Source organism: Heliconius melpomene, chromosome 10 (genome assembly GCF_056956725.1).
Source record: "Heliconius melpomene rosina isolate 202511_hmr_F chromosome 10, ASM5695672v1, whole genome shotgun sequence".
Taxonomy (NCBI): domain Eukaryota; kingdom Metazoa; phylum Arthropoda; class Insecta; order Lepidoptera; family Nymphalidae; genus Heliconius; species Heliconius melpomene.
The window spans coordinates 12,182,424-12,202,872 of NC_140398.1; the positions used below are offsets into that span (position 1 = coordinate 12,182,424).

The 20,449-nt window shown below is 31.8% G+C and overlaps 3 protein-coding genes across 5 annotated transcripts; 2 read left to right on the forward strand and 1 right to left on the reverse strand.

Annotated features, from left to right (window-relative positions):
- Positions 1-1,033: 1,033 nt before the first annotated feature.
- ari-2 (E3 ubiquitin-protein ligase ari-2) lies at positions 1,034-4,540 on the reverse strand. The gene is made up of 8 exons (XM_085192008.1): positions 4,109-4,540; positions 3,781-4,027; positions 3,519-3,694; positions 3,001-3,186; positions 2,209-2,394; positions 1,780-1,896; positions 1,461-1,613; positions 1,034-1,343 (listed from the first exon to the last, which is right to left on the reverse strand). Exons 1-8 carry the CDS (start codon positions 4,328-4,330, stop codon positions 1,173-1,175), a joined length of 1,458 nt encoding a protein of 485 aa, XP_085048134.1. The 5' UTR covers positions 4,331-4,540; the 3' UTR covers positions 1,034-1,172.
- Positions 4,541-4,915: 375 nt separating this feature from the next.
- On the forward strand, positions 4,916-14,101 carry Pfk (ATP-dependent 6-phosphofructokinase). Of its 3 annotated transcripts, none has more exons than XM_085192006.1 (15): positions 4,916-5,036; positions 5,159-5,469; positions 5,978-6,182; positions 6,267-6,421; positions 6,537-6,645; positions 8,074-8,262; positions 9,285-9,428; positions 9,774-9,908; positions 10,415-10,578; positions 10,787-10,928; positions 11,155-11,337; positions 11,702-11,771; positions 12,127-12,351; positions 12,838-13,039; positions 13,169-14,101. In XM_085192006.1, exons 2-15 carry the CDS (start codon positions 5,186-5,188, stop codon positions 13,308-13,310), a joined length of 2,349 nt encoding a protein of 782 aa, XP_085048132.1. In that variant the 5' UTR covers positions 4,916-5,036; positions 5,159-5,185; the 3' UTR covers positions 13,311-14,101. The 3 variants fall into 3 exon arrangements, with proteins under 3 accessions (XP_085048132.1, XP_085048133.1, XP_085048130.1); XM_085192007.1 differs by lacking the exon at positions 6,537-6,645 and adding an exon at positions 6,818-6,926; XM_085192004.1 differs by lacking the exon at positions 6,537-6,645 and adding an exon at positions 7,125-7,233.
- A 370-nt stretch (positions 14,102-14,471) lies between these two features.
- Positions 14,472-18,088, forward strand: TRAM (translocating chain-associated membrane protein 1). The gene is made up of 9 exons (XM_085192009.1): positions 14,472-14,608; positions 14,704-14,859; positions 14,954-15,142; positions 15,241-15,394; positions 15,571-15,748; positions 15,870-15,985; positions 16,308-16,453; positions 16,728-16,842; positions 17,031-18,088. Exons 2-9 carry the CDS (start codon positions 14,725-14,727, stop codon positions 17,123-17,125), a joined length of 1,128 nt encoding a protein of 375 aa, XP_085048135.1. The 5' UTR covers positions 14,472-14,608; positions 14,704-14,724; the 3' UTR covers positions 17,126-18,088.
- Positions 18,089-20,449: the final 2,361 nt, after the last annotated feature.

The following is a 20,449-nucleotide window of genomic DNA, read 5'->3' on the forward strand; positions in this document are numbered from 1 at the left end:
TAAATTCAAAATATATTTTGTTACAATTTACAATATGGTATATTATTATTTGTTTACAATATAATATATTATTTGTTTTGTTTATTTTTAAATAATTATAAAGAATTGTTATATTATAAAATTCCTAAAAGCAGTACTGTGCAGTCTGTATATAACACGTGTTCATACATATATATCCTTACCAAAGACGCACAATAATATTGTCAATAAAGTACGTATTATCAATAATATTGTGCGTGTGCGGCAGGTTTGTCAATATTATTGGGGATAACAATACAATACAAGGGGATAATATTGTCAATAACATTGCGTAATATGGGGGCCAAGTATTGAACAATATTATTGCCAATATGGTATTGACAATAATATTGTGTGTGCGGCTAGCCCTACCCTCTTCCTTACCCACCCGATGTCGCCGTAAAAGCCTATAGGACTGTTGAAGCGGGCAAAGCTACGCTTGTGTCTTAAAACACTTCTGTAACTCACTTTCCGCCGGATTCTGGAGGTACTGCGTGTCGAGTAGCGGAACTCAACACTTGCGATGTTTGCGATATTACCAGAGCGACCAAATGAACTTCAAAGTGTTTACAGTCGCACACTTGTCCCCCTGCGCCACGACTGGCCTTCACAGATATACTAGGATCTGCCACATGCTGTGCACGGCGGGTGGAGTTGTGCGAAGCTATGTTGCGCAAAATTTTGCGAATTTTTTACGACATTTCCTGTTTTGTCCGTACGCGAAAATGAATTTTATTGATCCACAGCTAACTCTATGGCACACATTTTGACGATTTACAATTACAATTATCACCAAAACTACTTCGCTGGGATTACCGTGTCGTCCACAACGTTGCTGCAAAATTTCAGAGCTCTATGCTTAACGGTCTAGGAGTAGCATTACAACGAAACACACTTTTGACCAGTAAGAGCTTTGCTTCGCTCAGGTCAATAAATAGATTATGATATATTTAAATGAAATCATATAAAATCATAAAAAAGAGAAAGTGATGTGGCGGGATATAAATGAAAATAGTTTTACCTATATAATTTTTATTGCAAAGTTATGTTAATAAATATACTTTGGCAAAAGAAAATATCTAGCTTCCTTAATTTTTATACAAATGTGCTTGACATCCATTCTATTTAGTAACAATTGTCATCTGTTCTTGCTATTATGCTTTGCTACTAGTGGCATTGTTTATATTAAATTCTAAAAAGTCTTTGAGCAATGTGGTTCTTCTTTTTTCTGCAATATCCATTTGATTTTCTAAATCACCTCTGTCTGTTGTTTCTGCTCTTTCTACTTTCCAGGACAAATTTTCTATTTCAGCTTCTAACTGTGCCTGTGAAGAATTTGAAATAATTTAAGATACAATGTAGTAGTAACAGTTTTATGTACTATTTCTATATTTTAATTAAATTACTTTCTTTTTTACTTTTAAATAATTTTCTTTTAATACCTGTTGATATTCAAAAAGTTCTTTTCTAGGACCCACATCCATGTAATATGCAAATGGATAGGTATATTGTAGAGTATATCTGCAGCGCTTAAGTAATCTAGCCGCATCCCAAAGATATTGCCAATCAATCCAGGTACCCTCTCCGGCCATGACCTGAAATACATGAAAGTGTAAATATTTTAGATATAACATAGTTAATGATTTTTTTTATTTTATATAGGGAATGCGATAATCGCATTTAACTCTGATGCTGTGCTGAGTCGTCATAACGTCTCCTTAAAAACAACTTAACTTAGATAGTACCTTTTATTTGACATACCTTTTGATTGATACGACTTTTCAGACTTGCAAGAGTTTGCTCTTCTAATTTTAAAGATCTGGCATGATTCTCCCATCTCTCATAATAGTGTAAATATTTCTTTAAAGCTTCTCGGGCCTATAACATGAAATTGAAAATTTTAATTAGTAGATTATTTTAAGCTTCATGTTATATTCCAATTTACACCAGCATCTCTGTCTACCACTCTATATTGCAGGGTAATTGTATCTGATATTTAGACACTAGCTTGATCATTTTCCATAAATTTTTTGAGATATTGCATGTTGAATGATTTGTCTTGTTACTAAAACGAGAAAATGAAAATAGTGTACCAGAAATTAAATGTACAAATGTTGTGTTTGCAGTACCACTGTGCCGATAGTTAAATTATTTGCTGTAAATATAATGTTTCACTTGACTTAATACAACCTGAGCATGTTGACTGTCATTTGCTAAATTAGGATCCTCTTTATAGCGGCTGCATTCATAATATTCAGAACCATGACTTTTCCAGTCGCCTAGGCATACCCAACAAAAGTCATGTCTACAAGCACCACACTGCATGTGATTGCAACCACCATTTTTCTCAATACATATTTGACATTTAGGACAATCCTGAAAAAAAAGGGATAACATAGTTTTACTATTTAAGGAAGTACAAAAAAAACAAACTTTTGTTCCATGGTCAATACAAAAACAATTACTAGATAGTATTTGTAAAAAATTACTTATTACACGAATTTGATTTAAAAGTAGTATGAATTATTTTCATCCCGCAGTATACTTTATTTTTCAGAATCAAGAAGGTTTGCAACATTGAAAGTTTTTTTTTTTAAGATGGCCTATGTAAACCATATAAAATCTAAAGTTATTGTCTTCAATATTGACTACATTATTCTATTGATCACAATATTATAGAAAAGTTCATTTATAACTAAAAAGCTCAAAATGTTGTCCTGACACTACAAATATTTTTTTTTTAGTCACACTATCTCACACACACAGTCCCAGCCTATTTTCTGCCAAATTTAGGAGGTACTTATGTGTTGAATCTTAATGCCACACTTTGCCTCGACACCAGAGCAAAGAAAATGGAAATATTAAATGTTTCATTTCCTCAAACAGGAAGTAAACCCATAACCCCCACACTCACACTTTATACCAAGCACAAAGTACACCCATAAAATAACACAATGATTAAAAAACACATAAAATACATACTTTAGTGTGAGCACTGATATAATTTGCAGTTTCTGAATCATCAGCACATTTTGTGAGCCAACGACGAATAGTTGTGCAGTCTGTTGGTGCATGATGTGGAGCTCCACAAGAAAAACAAGTCAACAATTCACAGCCTTGACATTCCACTTTTCGTGCACCTTCCCTTACCCAGGCTTGATAAATCCACTGTAGATAAAAATTATATTTATACAGGTAAATTGGCAGGGAAATAGACAAATTGCAACAGGTAGAGGGGTCATTTCCATTTTTATTGCCATAATTTTACCATTTTTGAGATATCAATTAAAAGATTCCAAATATATTTGAGTTATAAAATGCTTACAAATTTGTGACATGACTAAATGTATAGAAAACATAAACACCAACAGTTTGTAAAAAAAACACACCACAAATAGATTTCTCTATCAACCTGCCAATCTCATTTAATTTATAGCATTGCAAATTACTATTACTGAATAATTTCTGAAATTACTATTTAACATGTAAATAATATTCACCTGACAGTTTGGTCCAGGACAAAATCTCAACTGTGGATGTGATTTTACATGATCCTTAAACATAAATTGCTGATAACGTTCTCTTAATGCTGGTTTTGTAACATGTGATAAAACAAAATCCTCTGGGGCTCTAACTTCACATTCTTGAGCCATACATTGTATTGTATTTGAAACACCTAAGCAGACATAAATCAAACTTAATATTACAATATTTAATAAATATAAAACATGAGAGATATATAATACCTTTAAAATACTGTACCTTGCATTATTTGTACTTCAAAATGCATTGCCCAACAGTCATTGCAAAAATAATGACCACAAGCTAATGCACTATATTTTTGAATTGATGGAGTACTTGCACATACCGCACATACTGTACGACTAGAACTTCCTTGAATTGATGGCATTCGTGGTTTTACACGACTATACACTAGAACTTCGTTGGCATTTTCCTTATATTTATTAATTATTTCTTGAGCATTCCATCCATAAGCGTGTAAAATTACCTAAAATGCAGTAAATATTTACTCATACAAGTAAAATATTTAAATCACCTAACTGAAGAACCAAAAGATATCTAAAATTACCTTAGCGAGTGAGGGCGTTATTTGAAGGCTATCACTCAAGAGTTCAATCGATTCGTTTAACAATTTTTCTACTTCTTCTACTCTTAGACAAGAATATATAAAGTATTCAGGATCAGTTTTACTACGATCTATTGCTTCCATGTCACAATCGTCTTGTCCACCATAATAATCGTAATCATCACCATCATTATCCGAATAGTCCATATCTGATTCAGCAGACATTTTGGCGACTCCTTACGCCCAACAATAAATCTATGTTTGTCAATTATATGTAAATGATAGTGTTAATAAATGGAATAATATTAAACCGAAGAAGAAATATAAAGTACAAAACGGTAAAACACAAATAGATTAAAAACTGTTTGTTAGATGAGCACTAAGTTAATTTATTGTACATACACAACATAAAATATAGATTAAAAAAATGTTTAACTTTAAGATTTTAATGTCAAAATGTGTTACCATATATTGCAATCCTGGAAATAACTGTAGAAATGTCATGTATGGTGGCTGATGTAAGTCATCGAGTAATGTATTCATTAAATTTCATTTTATAAGCATACTTAACAAAATTTGAAATAGCTTAAATATTTAATGCTAAAGTTAATATTTAAAGCCAATGCCTAATTGTCCAAAGGTAGTCAGTACCGTACCGTATACGCTGATGATTGTATTAGTATATTTAACAAAATACTAAATAAACTTTACATCTTGCATGTATTATAAGAATCTCTACTAGAGAATTAATTAGAAAAACAGCACAAAATATTTAGTAATTATGTATCTACTAATTTCGTTGATTAATTTCCTGTCAAATAAAGGACTGTCAAATCTGTCAATTTAAAGGTCACCTTGATAAAGTTCACCTTCTGCGGCATTCAAATAGTTGAAGTACTGAAGTTTATTTTTAAATATATGATATTTATTAGTAAGTTAAAAAGATTTCATAGCTTGAATTTTTACGTATATTTTGAGTTATAATAGCTTGATATTTTAAAAAATACTAAGTTACATAACTTTGTTATTATATTTGTTATTGTTTTGTTATAGGCATTTCGATATCTTAACTTTAAAAAAATGGATGTATCAAGTACACAAAAATTTATAGAGCGAGGTTCTCATAAAGGGAAGGGCCTCGCAGTTTTTACAAGTGGTGGTGATTCTCAGGGAATGAATGCAGCTGTAAGATCTGTGGTTCGAATGGGTATTTATTTAGGGTGCAAAGTGTATTTTATTCGTGAGGGATACCAGGGGATGGTCGATGGAGGAGACAATATTGAAGAAGCCAATTGGTCATCGGTCAGTTCTATTATCCACAAAGGTGGCACTATAATTGGGTCAGCTAGATGTATGGATTTCGTGTAAGTTGCCAACAAAGTATATAACATTTACCTAAAATATTATGTGCCAACAAACTATTTATTTATTATTATATTTTATCATTATTATTTTTATGCTAATGGTAACCTGTAAGAGATTAGTAATAGAGTAAAAGGTCACCTTTGCATACTACCTTCATGTACGAAACACATATTTAACTTACTTACGTTTTTTGTATTCTATTATTTTGTAAAAGTTTGTAAAATGCTTATGTATGCAATAAAGAGGTTTTTGATAGAAAAACCTAATCAAATTTGAATCTATCTATCTAGTTAAATATGGGACAAATCTGACGGCAAATGGGATGGTTGTGGGTTTGATCTCATGTCTCACTCTGATCTCAATGATTTTCATTTTCCTGCTCTGGTAGACAAAGTGTGGCATTGAATTCCACTATTTAACATGCAATATATTCTAAATTAGGCAGAAAGTGGGAACACTAAGGATAAGTATAACTTATATAAATTTAAATACAGCAATTTTGTTTAGGAAGCGTGAAGGTCGTCTTAAAGCTGCTTATAACTTGGTAACAAGGGGTATTACTAATTTGGTCGTAATTGGAGGTGATGGTTCCCTTACTGGTGCAAACTTGTTTCGGCAGGAGTGGTCAAGTTTGCTTGATGAATTGTTAGAAAATAATAAAATTACAAAAGATCAGCGGGAAAAGTATAAATACTTGCATATTGCTGGAATGGTAAATATATTTTAACAAAATTATTAAAATATACTGTATGAGTATATTATAAAATATTTTGTAAGGACCTCTTTTCTTATACAGGTTGGTTCCATTGATAATGATTTCTGTGGTACTGATATGACAATAGGTACAGATTCTGCTCTGCATCGAATTATTGAAGCTATTGATGCTATTGTCAGTACTGCATATTCTCATCAAAGAACTTTTATCATGGAAGTTATGGGAAGGCATTGTGGGTAAGCTTAATTTGTAATATTAAAAATTTTAAACAAACTATAAATATAAGCCAATAAAGTACAGAGTCAAAATAAAAAGGTAAATAATTATTTATAAATAAGTTTGTTGGTATAGATATCTTGCTGTGGTCACAGCCTTGTCATCTGAAGCAGATTTTGTCTTTCTCCCAGAGGCACCACCATCAGTGGATTGGAAAGATAAACTTTGTGATAAGTTAGAACAGGCAAGCAACATAATTACATTAACATCTTGCCAGTATTATTACCCTTGTGTGAAATCCCATTTTACCCTGTAATGATTCACTATATTTTCGCACATAATTTAAATACTTTGTGTGAAATTCCACCTTGTATTGACTTCTTATACTTTTGCACGTAATTCAAAAAAACCCTTAGTTTTCTTGCAGTATTCACGGCACTCTGTACTGATGCTACATATAGTTTTATTTGTGAAGAACCAGCGCCTCTCAATTGGGAAAAAAAATTATGTCAAAAGATAAAAGAGGCAAGACCGTTATTTTGATTTCATGTGGGAGCAGGATCACTTTAGTTATCATCTCATTGTATATTGAATTGGCAATTTTGTTGAATTGGCAACATTTATCTTTGTTACATATTTACAAAATAATGTTTCATTTAATATTTATCACTAAGTGCAAAATTTGGTGTCATTTGGTCCATCATGGGGTACTGCTTGTTGCAGTTATCTGGCATTAGTGGCCGCTCTGGCGAGTGAGGCTGATCAAGTTTTCATACCTGAAGACCCTGTTCCCAATAATTGGGTTGAAAAACTTTGCAAACGCCTTCAGCAGGTACATTGAGTGGCACTGTTCACACATAACACACACAATGCTGTATTTATTTATTACTTCTTTTCATTTTTTTTATTACTTCTTACACTACCATGTGTGGTCTGAATGTTTTGTTAGGTAATATATTGCTTTCTTTTACTAAAACATTGGAATATTGCATTAGTATTATGTTACTATTTAAAACAGTCAGTAATATTTTATGTTGATATGGCCATTTGCACAATTAATTTCGTGATGCTTTACTGTCCACTGCCAGCTGAGATTATTATTTTTTTTACTAAGTTTAATTCTTGGCTATTTTTCTTTTGTGTTTTTCAACACTATATTTTGTTCTATTTCTTGGCATTCTTCTGTCTTTATAGTATAGTTGAGTTAATAGGAAATGGAAATGCATGTAAATTAACCTGTCTTTCATATTACATACAAATGTATATCAGGCTATCAACACTACTAATGCATGATATATCTTCCTAGCAGTTGATTAATGGTTAATATAAATACTATACATATAATAGTGCAATAATTTCTTTACATAACATTTGTTATTATGCTTAGTAGTAGTTTTTCTTGCATGTTCAGGTGTTTGTTTATATCTTTGTTTAATAATAAAATAGTTGACCACACAATTTTTTTATCGGATTCTCGTATCCGTATCCGGATTCTCGTATTAGTAGTATTGTATAAATCTTTCTAGTAGCGAAAAATACACTGTAAATGTTATATTTTACAATAATTTATCACTTCGAGTCAGAATGAAGTTGTCTAGATGCTTAAATCATATTGCCTTAAGCATTTCTTGACAATTTTTTATTGATAAATATATAAATTGTGATACACCAGGAGCGTAAATCCGGTCAGCGTCTGAATATCATAATAGTAGCGGAAGGTGCAATAGATCGTGAGGGCAAGCCGATAACTGCGGAACTCGTGAAGAAAGTGGTAGTGGACAATTTGCAACAGGACACACGGATTACCGTCCTCGGCCATGTACAGCGTGGAGGGTCACCTTCGGCCTTCGATAGAATTTTGGTAAGTATTGAAATGTGATTTCATAAGTATTGAAATGAGAATATTGAGAGCGATTTATAATTACGGGCCGGAAAAGCAGGGGAATTATTTTTTTTATTTATAATGTCTTAATATTTCATTGTGCAAATTTAATGTTTCATTTTAACATTAAAGAATATTTATAACCTTTTTATATCAATGGCACATGCTTGAACGCTTTTTTTATTTTAATATACTGATAAGGCCAGCAAATACCCTTATATTTTTGCCCGTTATAATAGTGAAGAAAACTTGAAACATTACGAGTACTGAATCACGTATACCAATTTAGTTAGACGTGACCGAAGTCACCTTCACAACTCGTAGGTCATTAAAAATAGGTTCATTGACCCCCCAAGGAAATGCGTACTGTTAAAGGATGAAGCTCTGGCATACTAGGCCAATAGATAGATGGATATATAATTTTATTTAACTACATATGTAGTAGCAGCCTGGATCACCAAAAAATATTTCTTTATTAGCTTTACAGCACATAAGTAATTACAGATTGTAAACGTTTACGTTTGTTGGTATATTATCATACGTGATTAAATAGGCGTATCTAGAGATGTCTTCGAGGGGGAGCCTAGACGTTCTTGTTATCGTTTATCTGGTGACCTTTAGTTAGTTATTATTGACATTTAATTTTGAGCTACCGTATGGATTATTTATGAAGACAATTTTAATAATGTGAAATTTGGCATTGCATTTTAAAGAAACCATCTACTGCGTAGTTACGCTAGATCCCAATACGCTGTTTTATATTTATGATCACAGTACATATTTGTTGTTAAGACAAAATAGTTTTTTTAAAAAGTTATTATTTTTAAAGTTACGTATAAAGGAAACTATGCAATGACGTTGATCCCTTTTAATTTTTATCGAGGCGGCGTTTTTTAATTTTTCTTAGTTTAGCCGAACTGTTGGGGTTCCTCATCAAGTGTTCCAGATGTTGATTTTTTTTTGTTTAAGCAATTTTAACAATACCGTGTTATAACTAATAGGGATGCCGTATGGGCGCAGAAGCGGTGATGGCTCTAATGGAGGCAACACCTGAAACTGAATCATGCGTGGTCTCCTTGGACGGCAACCAGGCTGTACGTCTACCTCTTATGGAATGTGTACGTCGAACAAAAGCTGTGTCTCAGGTAAAGAACTATTATTATTTTAATTTAAATTATAATATATTTTTATTAAACAGTTTTATTTAGATTGGCTTCGTCGTAAATACGTACATACTCGTAAACGGTGATAGAATTTACTTTGAACGTGGAAAATATTGAATATCTTTCGTGTGTTTGAAATAACAAGGAACAATCATCAATTTTATTTTTATATTTTCTTTAGTTTTGAATGTAGCATCTCAGATGATTTCTTAAAGGGATCGTTCCCAATTTTTATGAATAAATTCTAATCAAATGGAAATATTGAATACTTTTAATGTCATATAAAGTGTAATATAATATCCACATAAATTTTTAATTATGTAATAGGCTATGGCGGATAAAAATTGGGACCTCGCTGTACAACTGCGGGGGCGCAGTTTTGCACGAAACTTGGAAACGTACAAGATGTTGACTCGCCTGAAGCCCCCTAAGGAAGCATTTGATGAATCTGGACAACCTGCGGTAAGATTACCTGTGTATTTCCGGATTTTTCATGTACACACAACATATGTAGAGTGAGAAAATTACTATTATTTAATTATATAAGTAGTATTTATGAGTTCCTTTTCTTTAAATAGATTTAAGAGAAGCGGACAGTATTAAATTTAATTATATTTACGAAGTTATGTACCATAACATCTATTTCACGTGTCAACCGTCGCGTTAACAGCCAGACTTTCTTCAATAGTGTTCTATTTATTTAATTTTATTTAATAAATGGGTGAGGCCAGTCGTGGCGTAGGGGCACAAAGTGTATACTCGAGAGAATGAAATATTTATTTAATTGTATATTTTCGTTTCTTCGTTGTGGTGTTGAGGCAAAGCGCGGCGCTGAGTTCCGCCACTTAATACGCAATGCCTCCAGAATTTGGGGGAAAGTGAGCAACGGAGCGTCTTAATACTACCTACCCTGCAGAGTGCGGCATACATCGTGAAGCTGATTTTTATTTAATAAATGTGTCACACAGGAGGGGCTCACACTGGCGGTGATGCACGTGGGCGCGCCGGCGTGCGGCATGAACGCGGCGGTGCGCTCGTTCGTGCGTAACGGCATCTATCGCGGCGACACTGTGCTGGGCGTGCACGACGGCGTCGAGGGGCTCATCAGCGGGAACATCGTTAAGATGGACTGGTGAGTGTATGTTATTGTAGTTTAGGCAGAGAAACTTATGTGAACCCGTTTGTGTAATTATCTAATTATACAAGCGATAATTGCATCGTCGGTGGGTTCGATTTCCTATTCTACAATTATCTGCGTGGTTACCGGGATGCCTAGGTTCCTTCTGCTTACCCTGCTAATCACTAAAATCTGCTAATTAAGTAAAAAAATATAATTTCAGGTCAGATGTGACGGGTTGGGTGGGTCAGGGCGGCGCATTCTTGGGAACTAAACGCACGCTCCCCGGTGACAAGAAGGGCGAGATCGCGGCACGCATCAAGCAATTTAATATACAAGGGTTGTTGATTATCGGTGGTTTTGAGGTAACTACATTTTATTTTTTTTTCAATATTTATTACCCAGTTCTATGTATTTCTATTATTTTTAACCAACTTCTTTTGCCAAACTTTTGTAACAAATAACCACATTTATAGTCAAACACTGCTGCTGCACTTCGACGGCCTCTATTGGCGGAATAAGTAAAAGCAAACTAAATTAATTAATCGTGAAAATAAATAGTGAAAAGCGTATCAATTAATTAATCAACAGGCATACCAAGCTGGTGTCGAGCTGTACGAATCTCGAAAACAATTCCCAGAGTTCTGTATCCCGCTAGTGGTGATACCGTCCACTATAAGCAACAACGTGCCGGGGACTGACTTCTCACTGGGGGCCGATACTGCCCTCAACGAGATCACTGAGATATGCGATCGTATTAGACAGAGTGCTCAGGTATCTGTATATATTTATATAACATTTCTTTATTCTGATTTAGAGGATGTATACATTACTATTTACTAAGCAAGATGAAGTTATATTAAGTATAGTTATATAAAATATTTTATTTTATTATTATTTACGTGTTTAATAAACGAGATCATTAAGATATGTGATCGTATTAGACATAGTGTTCAGGTTAAAACATACATGTATCATGTCTATTGATTTAGAATGAAATATATAATTTTAATTTAAGTAGTATACAACAATTTTTAATATTTTTCGTTAGAAACTATGTTAACGTTAAACTTACATAACGTCAAATTTTATCAGACCAAAACTGTTTAATATTTGCTGAACTTATTGAATATAACAGGGCACCAAACGTCGTGTTTTCGTCGTTGAAACTATGGGCGGTTATTGTGGTTACCTCGCCACGTTAGCAGGTACTAATTTCTCTATTGTAATATTATATTTTTTTTGTTTTGTTGAGATTCTTTATTTCTCTTAATAATTACTTTTACAAATTTGTGATGGTGTAGTTAATGGTAATATCTTTTACCATTAAATGCAAAAGTAATTAATTAATTTTTGAAATTAGTTTCATAAGAAGACAAAATAATACGATTAAATTGTTAGCAGGCATATTATTTTGGTTTTTTCGGTTTCAGAATAAGCAAAGGGATCTATTACAGTTTTTGAAAAAAAAATGTAGTCATAATTTTTTTTAATGCCCGCACTTAAAAAAGTATAAATTAAATTTTATTAAAAAATAGTATAATTATTTTAAATTTTCCATAGGTTTGGCGGGAGGAGCGGACGCAGCATACATTTACGAAGAGAAGTTCTCAATTAAGGATCTACAACAGGATGTATATCATATGGCATCGAAAATGACCGGCGGCATCCAACGTGGTCTCATTCTACGTAACGAGAAAGCAAATGAGAATTATAATACTGATTTTATTTACCGTCTCTACTCGGAAGAGGGGAAAGGTCTATTTACAGCTAGAATGAATGTGCTTGGTTAGTATGAACATAAAGTTTGTTATTCTTTTGTATAAGTTTTTGCTTACTTTCTTGGCTGGCCTTTTTAGTCTATAACTGATAGGAAATTTGATACAAATGTACGGTGCAACATAGGAAGCAATAACAGGACTCAGGCACGTAATGAGTTAACGTTTATTTAACATTAAAGTGATGTTAGGGACCAGTCGTGGCGCAGGGGCATATGCGTGTGAGTTCGTTTCCCGCACGAGGAAATGACACATTAAGTATTTTCATTTCTTCACTCTGGTGTCAAAGCATAATGAGTTGAGTACCGCCACTCAACCCGCAATGTGTCTAGAATTCGGCGAACAGTGAGAAGCGCAGTATCTTAACACTAGGCTCCCTCTGTCTACCCTGCTTTATGGGAGATACAGTGTGAAGCTAAAAAATGATATTAATTCTACAATGAATTATAAAAACAATTGACATCAATACACACATAATAATAAATACATTTTTCAGGTCACATGCAACAAGGTGGCTCACCGACGCCCTTCGACCGCAACATGGGAACTAAAATGGCGGCTAAATGTTTGCACTGGCTAGCAGAGTCCATCCACAAGGGACCAGCAAACGGACCAGACTCTGCTTGCTTACTTGGTGTAGTAAAGAGGCAGTACAAATTCACACCTCTTGAAGAGTTGAAATCCCAGACAAACTTTGCGTAAGTATTTTATTTATAAAAATAATTTTATTTAAAAAAATATGTTTTATTAGACTTTACTAATTAAAAAACAATTAACTATTTAACTAGTACTTAAAAACAAATAAGAATATATTTTAAATATTTTAGGCAAAGAATACCGAAACAACAATGGTGGATGAAACTTCGTCCACTTTTACGTATTTTGGCTAAACATGATTCCACATATGAAGAGGAAGGCATGTACATGACAGTGGAACAGGGAGAAATTGACTCTGAAAATGTAATTTAATAATATAGCTATACATAATACTAGTCATACGATAACTTGCAGATAAAAATAAAAAAAAAGTATATAACTAAAACATAAGAAATATTTGTCACAACTTTTTTATCATATACATTTCTATCTGAATTAATTAATAGTCTATTTGCTATAGTGTCACTATAATTAATGATGTAAAATATTTTATTTCCTGTAGCTTAGTCGTTATAAACTGTTTGTAGTATTGCTCATATTCTAGAAATATGGCTGCCATATATTTCTTTACAGTTTGTCTTAAATTGAAATTGCTTAATTACTGTGAGTTAATTAAAAATGTAGAGTATTATAACATCATATAATAAATGAATTAGTTGCTTAATTATATTTTAGAAAAATTATGTAATTGTATTTATTGCTAGACTATTTTAGTGTTTAGATATTATTTATTGTGTGACCATGAATATAAGTAAGTAATAAGAACTATTATTTTATGTGTTTTTTTACTGTGAAATGAATCTGCATAAAAAAATAGTAAACGATATTTTTAAGTAAAAGCTGATATCACAGTATACAATTGTTATATAAATTACTTACATTTTATATGAAATTACTTTTGTAATAATTTTTAAATATTTTAAGCACAGCTTTATTCATAAAAACTTGTATGATAATTTTTCTTAATATGAAATTATATTAGCAGTATTTACAAATATGCCATTTTATTAAATTATTATACATTATACCCAAGAAAGACAAACGATGTCGTATTATATAATGAATATTAGTATGAGTGTTTAGAAGTAAAGTGTTCTAAATAAGCAGTTTTTTATTTTACCCAACAATATCTTACTTGGACTAGAGTAACCGTTTCTTGTCTATTCTGTAACATGCAGGATAAAGCATAAAGCTGAAAAATATATACAGAAATACATAATATGAGACCTATGCTACAAATTAGGCTTCAATATTTTTTTATATATTTTTTTATTTTGTTAGGTTTCACTCGTTTCCATAGACAATTTCATTAGTACATTAGTGCCAATTCTTTTTGTATGAATATAGTATTATTATTTCAAGCGTGTTAAATATTTAATGTTCAAAAATATTATAAAAAAATAAATATTAACATTTGTATTAAACAAGGTAATTTTTTTATTACGCACTTACTTGTCTGTTGAAGTGCCAACACATTATCATCAGCAAAAACTATATTTTTCAAGATGTTGACGTTTGACCGCGTAGCAAGTGAAAGTGTCACGTCAGTAGTGTTGCTGTCAGGTTTCTGAAACGTCTCTATTTATCGGCCAACTTTATTTAACATACGGGTATTTAAGAAAATTATAAATAAATAATTTAACTTTGCGGACGCTAGAAGCTTAGCTTAGCTTAGTTCAGTGCACTAAACTATTATAATTTCTAGTTTTAGGTTAATACCGGGAAGATGGGTGTTAAACCTGCAATTGGAAGGAAATCTAACAAGAACCCCCCAATTTTTAGCCATGAATTTGTTATCCAGAACCATGCAGATATTGTTTCATGTGTAGTAATGGTTTTCCTGGTGGGGCTTATGGTACAGGTAAGTGCCACGTAGTGTGAAAAATTATCGTTTTATGAAGCTAGTAGGGCTGTATTTATATTAATAATACTAATATATTTGTTAAATTATATAGGCCACAAGTCCTGTTGCAAGTTTATTCATCAGCTTGCACCATAATGTAACTGGAGTAGAACCGACGCGCGATGTTCCTAAAGGCGAACCTTTCTCATATGAAGCTGGTTGGAAAGATGCTTGTGCTGTTTTCTTTTACTCACTTGTATGCATTGTAATGCATGCAATTTTACAAGAATATTTCTTAGATGTAAGTATTCTTTATATTTTATGTATGAAAATATTCATAATTGCACCAATTCTATGTTTAAAAGGCATGTTCATAAATAATACTATTTTATTTTGTAGAAAATATCAAAGAAATTTCATCTATCAAAGTCAAGATTAAGTGCTCTCAATGAATCGGGCCAGCTTGTAGTATTCCAACTAGTTACATTGCTTTGGGGAGGAGATGCTATTCTACGTGAAGGATTTATTTTCAATATTTCTCAGCTATGGGATGGTGAGTAGAATTTAATGTGGCTGTTTTTCTTATCATATATATAGTTTAGTTACCCACTAAATAACCCACAAGGATGAAGACATAGGACATATGGCCTCACATAGTCAGACAGATTTATAACATTCCATATATTATAAAAATAAAATAAATAATTAATGTGAGTTTTTATATTTTAGGATATCCAAATCACCCAATGAGTTTCCTATTGAAGTTATGGTGGGTTGTCCAAGCTTCTTATTGGATTCACACCATCCCTGAGTTATACTTCCAAAGAATTAAGAAAGATGAATGGTCAGGACGCATAAGACATGCTGCAGCTGCATTTGCATTTGTAGCTCTTGCTTATGGTTTCAAGTAAGATAAATTAATTAATATAAATATTATAAGTTACAATAAAAGCCGTAAGGCAGGCAAGTGGTTAATTTTAGTTTTTGTAGTTATTAGCTTTATAATTTTTTTGTTTTCTTTTCAACAGATTCCAAAGGGTGGGAGTATGCTTAGTGGTCTTACATTCTTTAGCAGAATTTGTAGCTCATAGCTACCGTCTCAATACTATCCTTAGAGGAGAAAGGGAAGATTATTTGGATAAATGTAAGTGAATGTTAATTTTATTGCTATACTGTGTGTCCCGCAAATAACATGCTCACAAATTATGTATAGTGATACTACTTTTAATTTATGATGATTTCTATAGTTTTGTTTCCATTTAAAAACTAATAACTATTTTATAATTTTTAATTTTCTAACATTTAAAAATTTTAAATATTTACCTTAAACCTAAGGCTAAATAATGGCTAATCTAGTTTTTTTTGTATACATAAGATAATAATTTATATGAGATAAATATCTTATACATATTTATGATTTCTATGTTATGCATATTATTATTGATAATGCATATTTTTATTTCCAGTTTTCAGCTTATTAAATGGCATAGTCTTTGTGACTGTGCGCCTCTGTTCACTGGTGCTTGGCGTGTTGACATTCTACTTTGGAGTGGCGGGTGCTGCCCCATTGTTACTGAGAGTGGCGGCCCTATCTGTTCTTGTGTCATTCCAGGTATTTTTTTTTTTCATTTTAAAATAACTAAAAATACCTTTTCCAAATTTTTGGTACTGAGTGGCAGAACTTAACGCCGCATCTTGTGTTACTAGCTCAGGGAATGAGGATAGAATCCATAACATGGTGACAGGCAAACCTATCCCAATAAGCCTCTAATAGGAAATTGGATGCATATTTTAATATTATAATTATAAATATTATGGAATAGGGTGGAGGCTGTTGTACCTTCATAGTATTCAGTGCAGTAATTTGCTTAAATATTTCTGTACAGGTTTATCTTATGTTCAACTTTATTAATGAAGCTATTAAGCAACGTCAAGAAGCACGTCAACTCGCTCTGGCTAAACCCAAAAAGGAAAAGAAAGAGAAACCTAAGAAAGAAAAAGGTAAACATGAAAATCATATTTTATTTCATAAAATATACAAAATAATAAACAAAGATTTGGAAGTTTTAAAGTGATTGATTATCTTACAACATTCCATTATACATTTATATATTTAGTTAATAAAAAAAACTAATTTTTATTAGTTTGTGTTTTTAATAGTATTAATAAAAAATATCTAATATTTACAGTGAAGAAAGTTTATAATGAAGACTCTGACCTGCCAGAGGTGGACCAGAATACAAACAAAACGCTGCGACAGCGACAAGCCGTCAAGACTAAATAAACGCACATGACAAATAAACTATCAAAATTTAAATGTAACCTTAATCTCCTATTACTTTCTTCCTTAAATGTCAATGCACAAAAGGAAATGTAATGCTTAGACATCGCATTATATGAAACATATTATTAAAAAATACGACAATTTATTTTACACTCAAAATCTATTATATTGCTATTCTCTTCTTCGACATGTAATACGATGTCTGATATTTATAAACACTTAAATTTTAGTTCTTTATAGAAAAATAAATGGAAATTTTCGTTTGTTCGAGATTGTTATTGATGTTATACGTATGTGTGAATTGATGGCGGTACCTTCCACCCGATATTTAGTATGAAACGCACTATTGTCATTACGTATAGTGGATACAGGGTTGTAAAAATATCTTTTTAAAATATTAAATGAAAAACTTAAAATTATAGGTTTAAATGTTGTTTATATGAATATATTGATAAGAATTTTACAGTACATTGTGTTCGTACACTAATAAAAAAATTCCATGTAATTTTGTGCATTTCGATAGCCGTAACGTGCAATTCCAAGCTTTTTTTGAATTTATATTTTATTTTTATAGACTTTATACTTCAATTTGACCATATCTATTTTTGTATGACAATAGACATTTTCTATTGCACTTCATGATGTATTTCGGTGCTTTTCATCTCTATACTACTATCTTACTATACACTATTTATATACACGTAGTCAACGATTCAGGACCTAATTATAATAAAAATATAATGTATAATATATAAGCAGCAACTCCAAGAGGATTTAATTTTTAACAATTTGCGAGAATGAAGCCATGATTGTTGTTATACTCGTATCGGTATTAGACGTTAATATAATTATTATTCTTCCTAAAATGAAAATGTGCTCATAAATTATTATATAATTTTCATGAGATATGTCAATTTTTAAAGCTTGATGTTATTTTTATTTCTGAATAAAATTTTGTAAGAATTGTGTGGTTTCATTTTTTTCAGCTGTAATTTTTACTAACATAATGTGGGGAAAAGTTTCATTTTTTTTGGAGCATGGTAAGTCGTGTACGTAATATTTTTTTTTAAAGGACCTGATCAATTTTGATAATTTATTTGTCAGGCAATTTACAAAATACTACTCTAATATTTTTTAAATTTAAATAGTGTTGTTTATTGTTAAATTTATATTTACAATACAGAGCTTTTTCCGAAATCGTTAATTATATTATAGTGGGTACATTATGTAGAGAGTAGGAACTCTATTCATAGCCAAATGACAATATACTGGCTGAACGTTTATTTTGTTTTAAGGGTTAGCTTGTAGACGTTTTCAGAGACCGAGAGATAACGTAGTAATAGTTTGCCTCAATTTTAAACAATCTTGAGGACATCTGGCGAGAGTAAAGGCAAAGGCCTACGAAAAGGGTGTAGTAATAATAATTATATGTTTTTTACAATATTCTTAAAAACATATTTAATTAAATACGAGCGTTTCAACTTCAACGTACATTAGCGTGGATTTTATTAACCTTTAGTTGGCGTTACCTATTAAAGGATCCTTCAAGTTAGTAAGTACACATACCGTCTTAAATATTAATCCTCAAAATTTCAGCTTTGCTAAAATGACGTAGGTTTGGGGGTCCTGGGATCTTAGGCTACAATAAATTTATATATTATAGGTATGTCACTGCAAATTGTTCATCACGCTAAACAACTATTGCTAATGATGAACAGATTTTTTTTGTAGAGGGAACCTAGTGTAACCTTTCCGCAGAAAGTGGGAAACGTAGTGTCTTAGCACTAGGTTCCCTCTGCCTACGTTGCTGTGTGCGGGATACAGCGTGGAGTTGGTTTAATTTATAATAAAACCTGTAGGTATATAAAAAAATGTTGAGTGAAAGAGCTTAAATTTTATCTCGATTAAATTGTCAAAATAAATACAATCAACTAATGGTGACCTCCTGGGTCACAATTATTAACTAATATTGAGTTTCGCCATATAAACACATAGTGTCAAACCGCAAAAATTGAGAAAGGAGTGTGCTATCACTAGATACTCTCTGTTCATCTTATTGCATGTAGATGTCAGAAGATAAAAAAATAAATGTACAATTAAGTACTTAGCACATGTGTTATGTGACTAGTCTTTACGTGGATTACTTATGTTATACCTATGAATTAAAACTTTAGCTTATGCTATGGTCTATTGTTACAGACAGTAAATGTTAGTTATATTAATAAGAAAATCAATAATAGGTTATAAAATAAGTACGTCAAGAAAATAAATATATTGTTTGTTAGTGTTAAATTAGTTATTACAGGATTTCCACTCGACAGTTTTAACGGTTTTTCCTAAGAATACAATTAGTAATGTAATAAAATGCTATGTTCATTCTCTGTGACTTATCGTACTCATTGAACTTAAACAATCTAGGTATTCACTAGCGATTCGATCTGGATTTACTTACTTAACACTTTCCAGCTTATAGTATTAGGAGTTCTATTAATAAAATAGCAACATTATTGTGTCTTTTTTTTATTTTGACTATGTTCTACTGGTGGTAACCCAAGCATGGGGGTATCTAGAGATGTTTTCTGGGCTGGACTTTAGATTTGAACAGATTTGTTGGTGTAAAATTTTGCGCTAAGTTTTTGTTAGTAAAATTTCTGGGGTGGGTAACAAGACTATTCTGGGGTGGCCACGGACCACCCCTACCACGCCCGTGAGCCCAAGTACCTGTCCATATCTGTTGTTAATAAGAGTCAGGTAAGACATTTACAAATTGATATTAAAATTGATAATTCAATTAAGCTTCATAAATCATAGACATGGCAAATATTCATTTCCTAAAACAAAAAGTTAATGGATTTCCTTAAATTTGAAAAAATGTGATAATGGAAGATTAATTATCTATTTTATTTAAAAACAATTGTGCTCTGTATCTTCTATAATCTCTTAATAATTCAAGATAAACCTTGGATAAGAATATGTTTTGTACTTCGAAAACATTGAATGCGTAGATAACTTACGTAGTTAAGTACTTACATCTATTACTAATAAAAATATACAGGGTGGAAGAGGCAGCGCTTCTTTTACTGAAATTGCATATAGGGTAAAATATTTCAAACCCAGAATTAAAAAAAATAATCAAGGTACCTCAACGGTTTGGACGTAGGATTTTTTTTTCATTTCACGATTTTTATCCATACCTGTATTTCGTGTGACGCACACATACGTATGCGACGTTGCCGCTTTGACAGGTAAGTGTGTGCGTGCCTATGTTATACTTTACAAATGGCGTTTTATTTTAAAACGATAATTTTATTATTTATTTTGTTT

Bases quoted from the DNA above. Each gene is read 5' to 3' on its own strand.
- ari-2 (XM_085192008.1), bottom strand. From the start codon at position 4,330: ATGTCTGCTGAATCAGATATGGACTATTCGGATAATGATGGTGATGAT. The intron at 3,695-3,780 runs GTACAGTATTTT...ATGTCTGCTTAG, and splicing joins TGAAGTACAAATAATGCAAG to GTGTTTCAAATACAATACAA. The intron at 1,344-1,460 runs GTATTAAAAGAA...AATTCTTCACAG, and splicing joins AACTTTTTGAATATCAACAG to GCACAGTTAGAAGCTGAAAT.
- Pfk (XM_085192006.1), top strand. From the start codon at position 5,186: ATGGATGTATCAAGTACACAAAAATTTATAGAGCGAGGTTCTCATAAA. The intron at 9,429-9,773 runs GTAAAGAACTAT...ATTATGTAATAG, and splicing joins GAACAAAAGCTGTGTCTCAG to GCTATGGCGGATAAAAATTG. The intron at 12,352-12,837 runs GTTAGTATGAAC...TACATTTTTCAG, and splicing joins AGCTAGAATGAATGTGCTTG to GTCACATGCAACAAGGTGGC.
- TRAM (XM_085192009.1), top strand. From the start codon at position 14,725: ATGGGTGTTAAACCTGCAATTGGAAGGAAATCTAACAAGAACCCCCCA. The intron at 14,860-14,953 runs GTAAGTGCCACG...TAAATTATATAG, and splicing joins TGGTGGGGCTTATGGTACAG to GCCACAAGTCCTGTTGCAAG. The intron at 15,986-16,307 runs GTAAGTGAATGT...TTTTATTTCCAG, and splicing joins GGAAGATTATTTGGATAAAT to TTTTCAGCTTATTAAATGGC.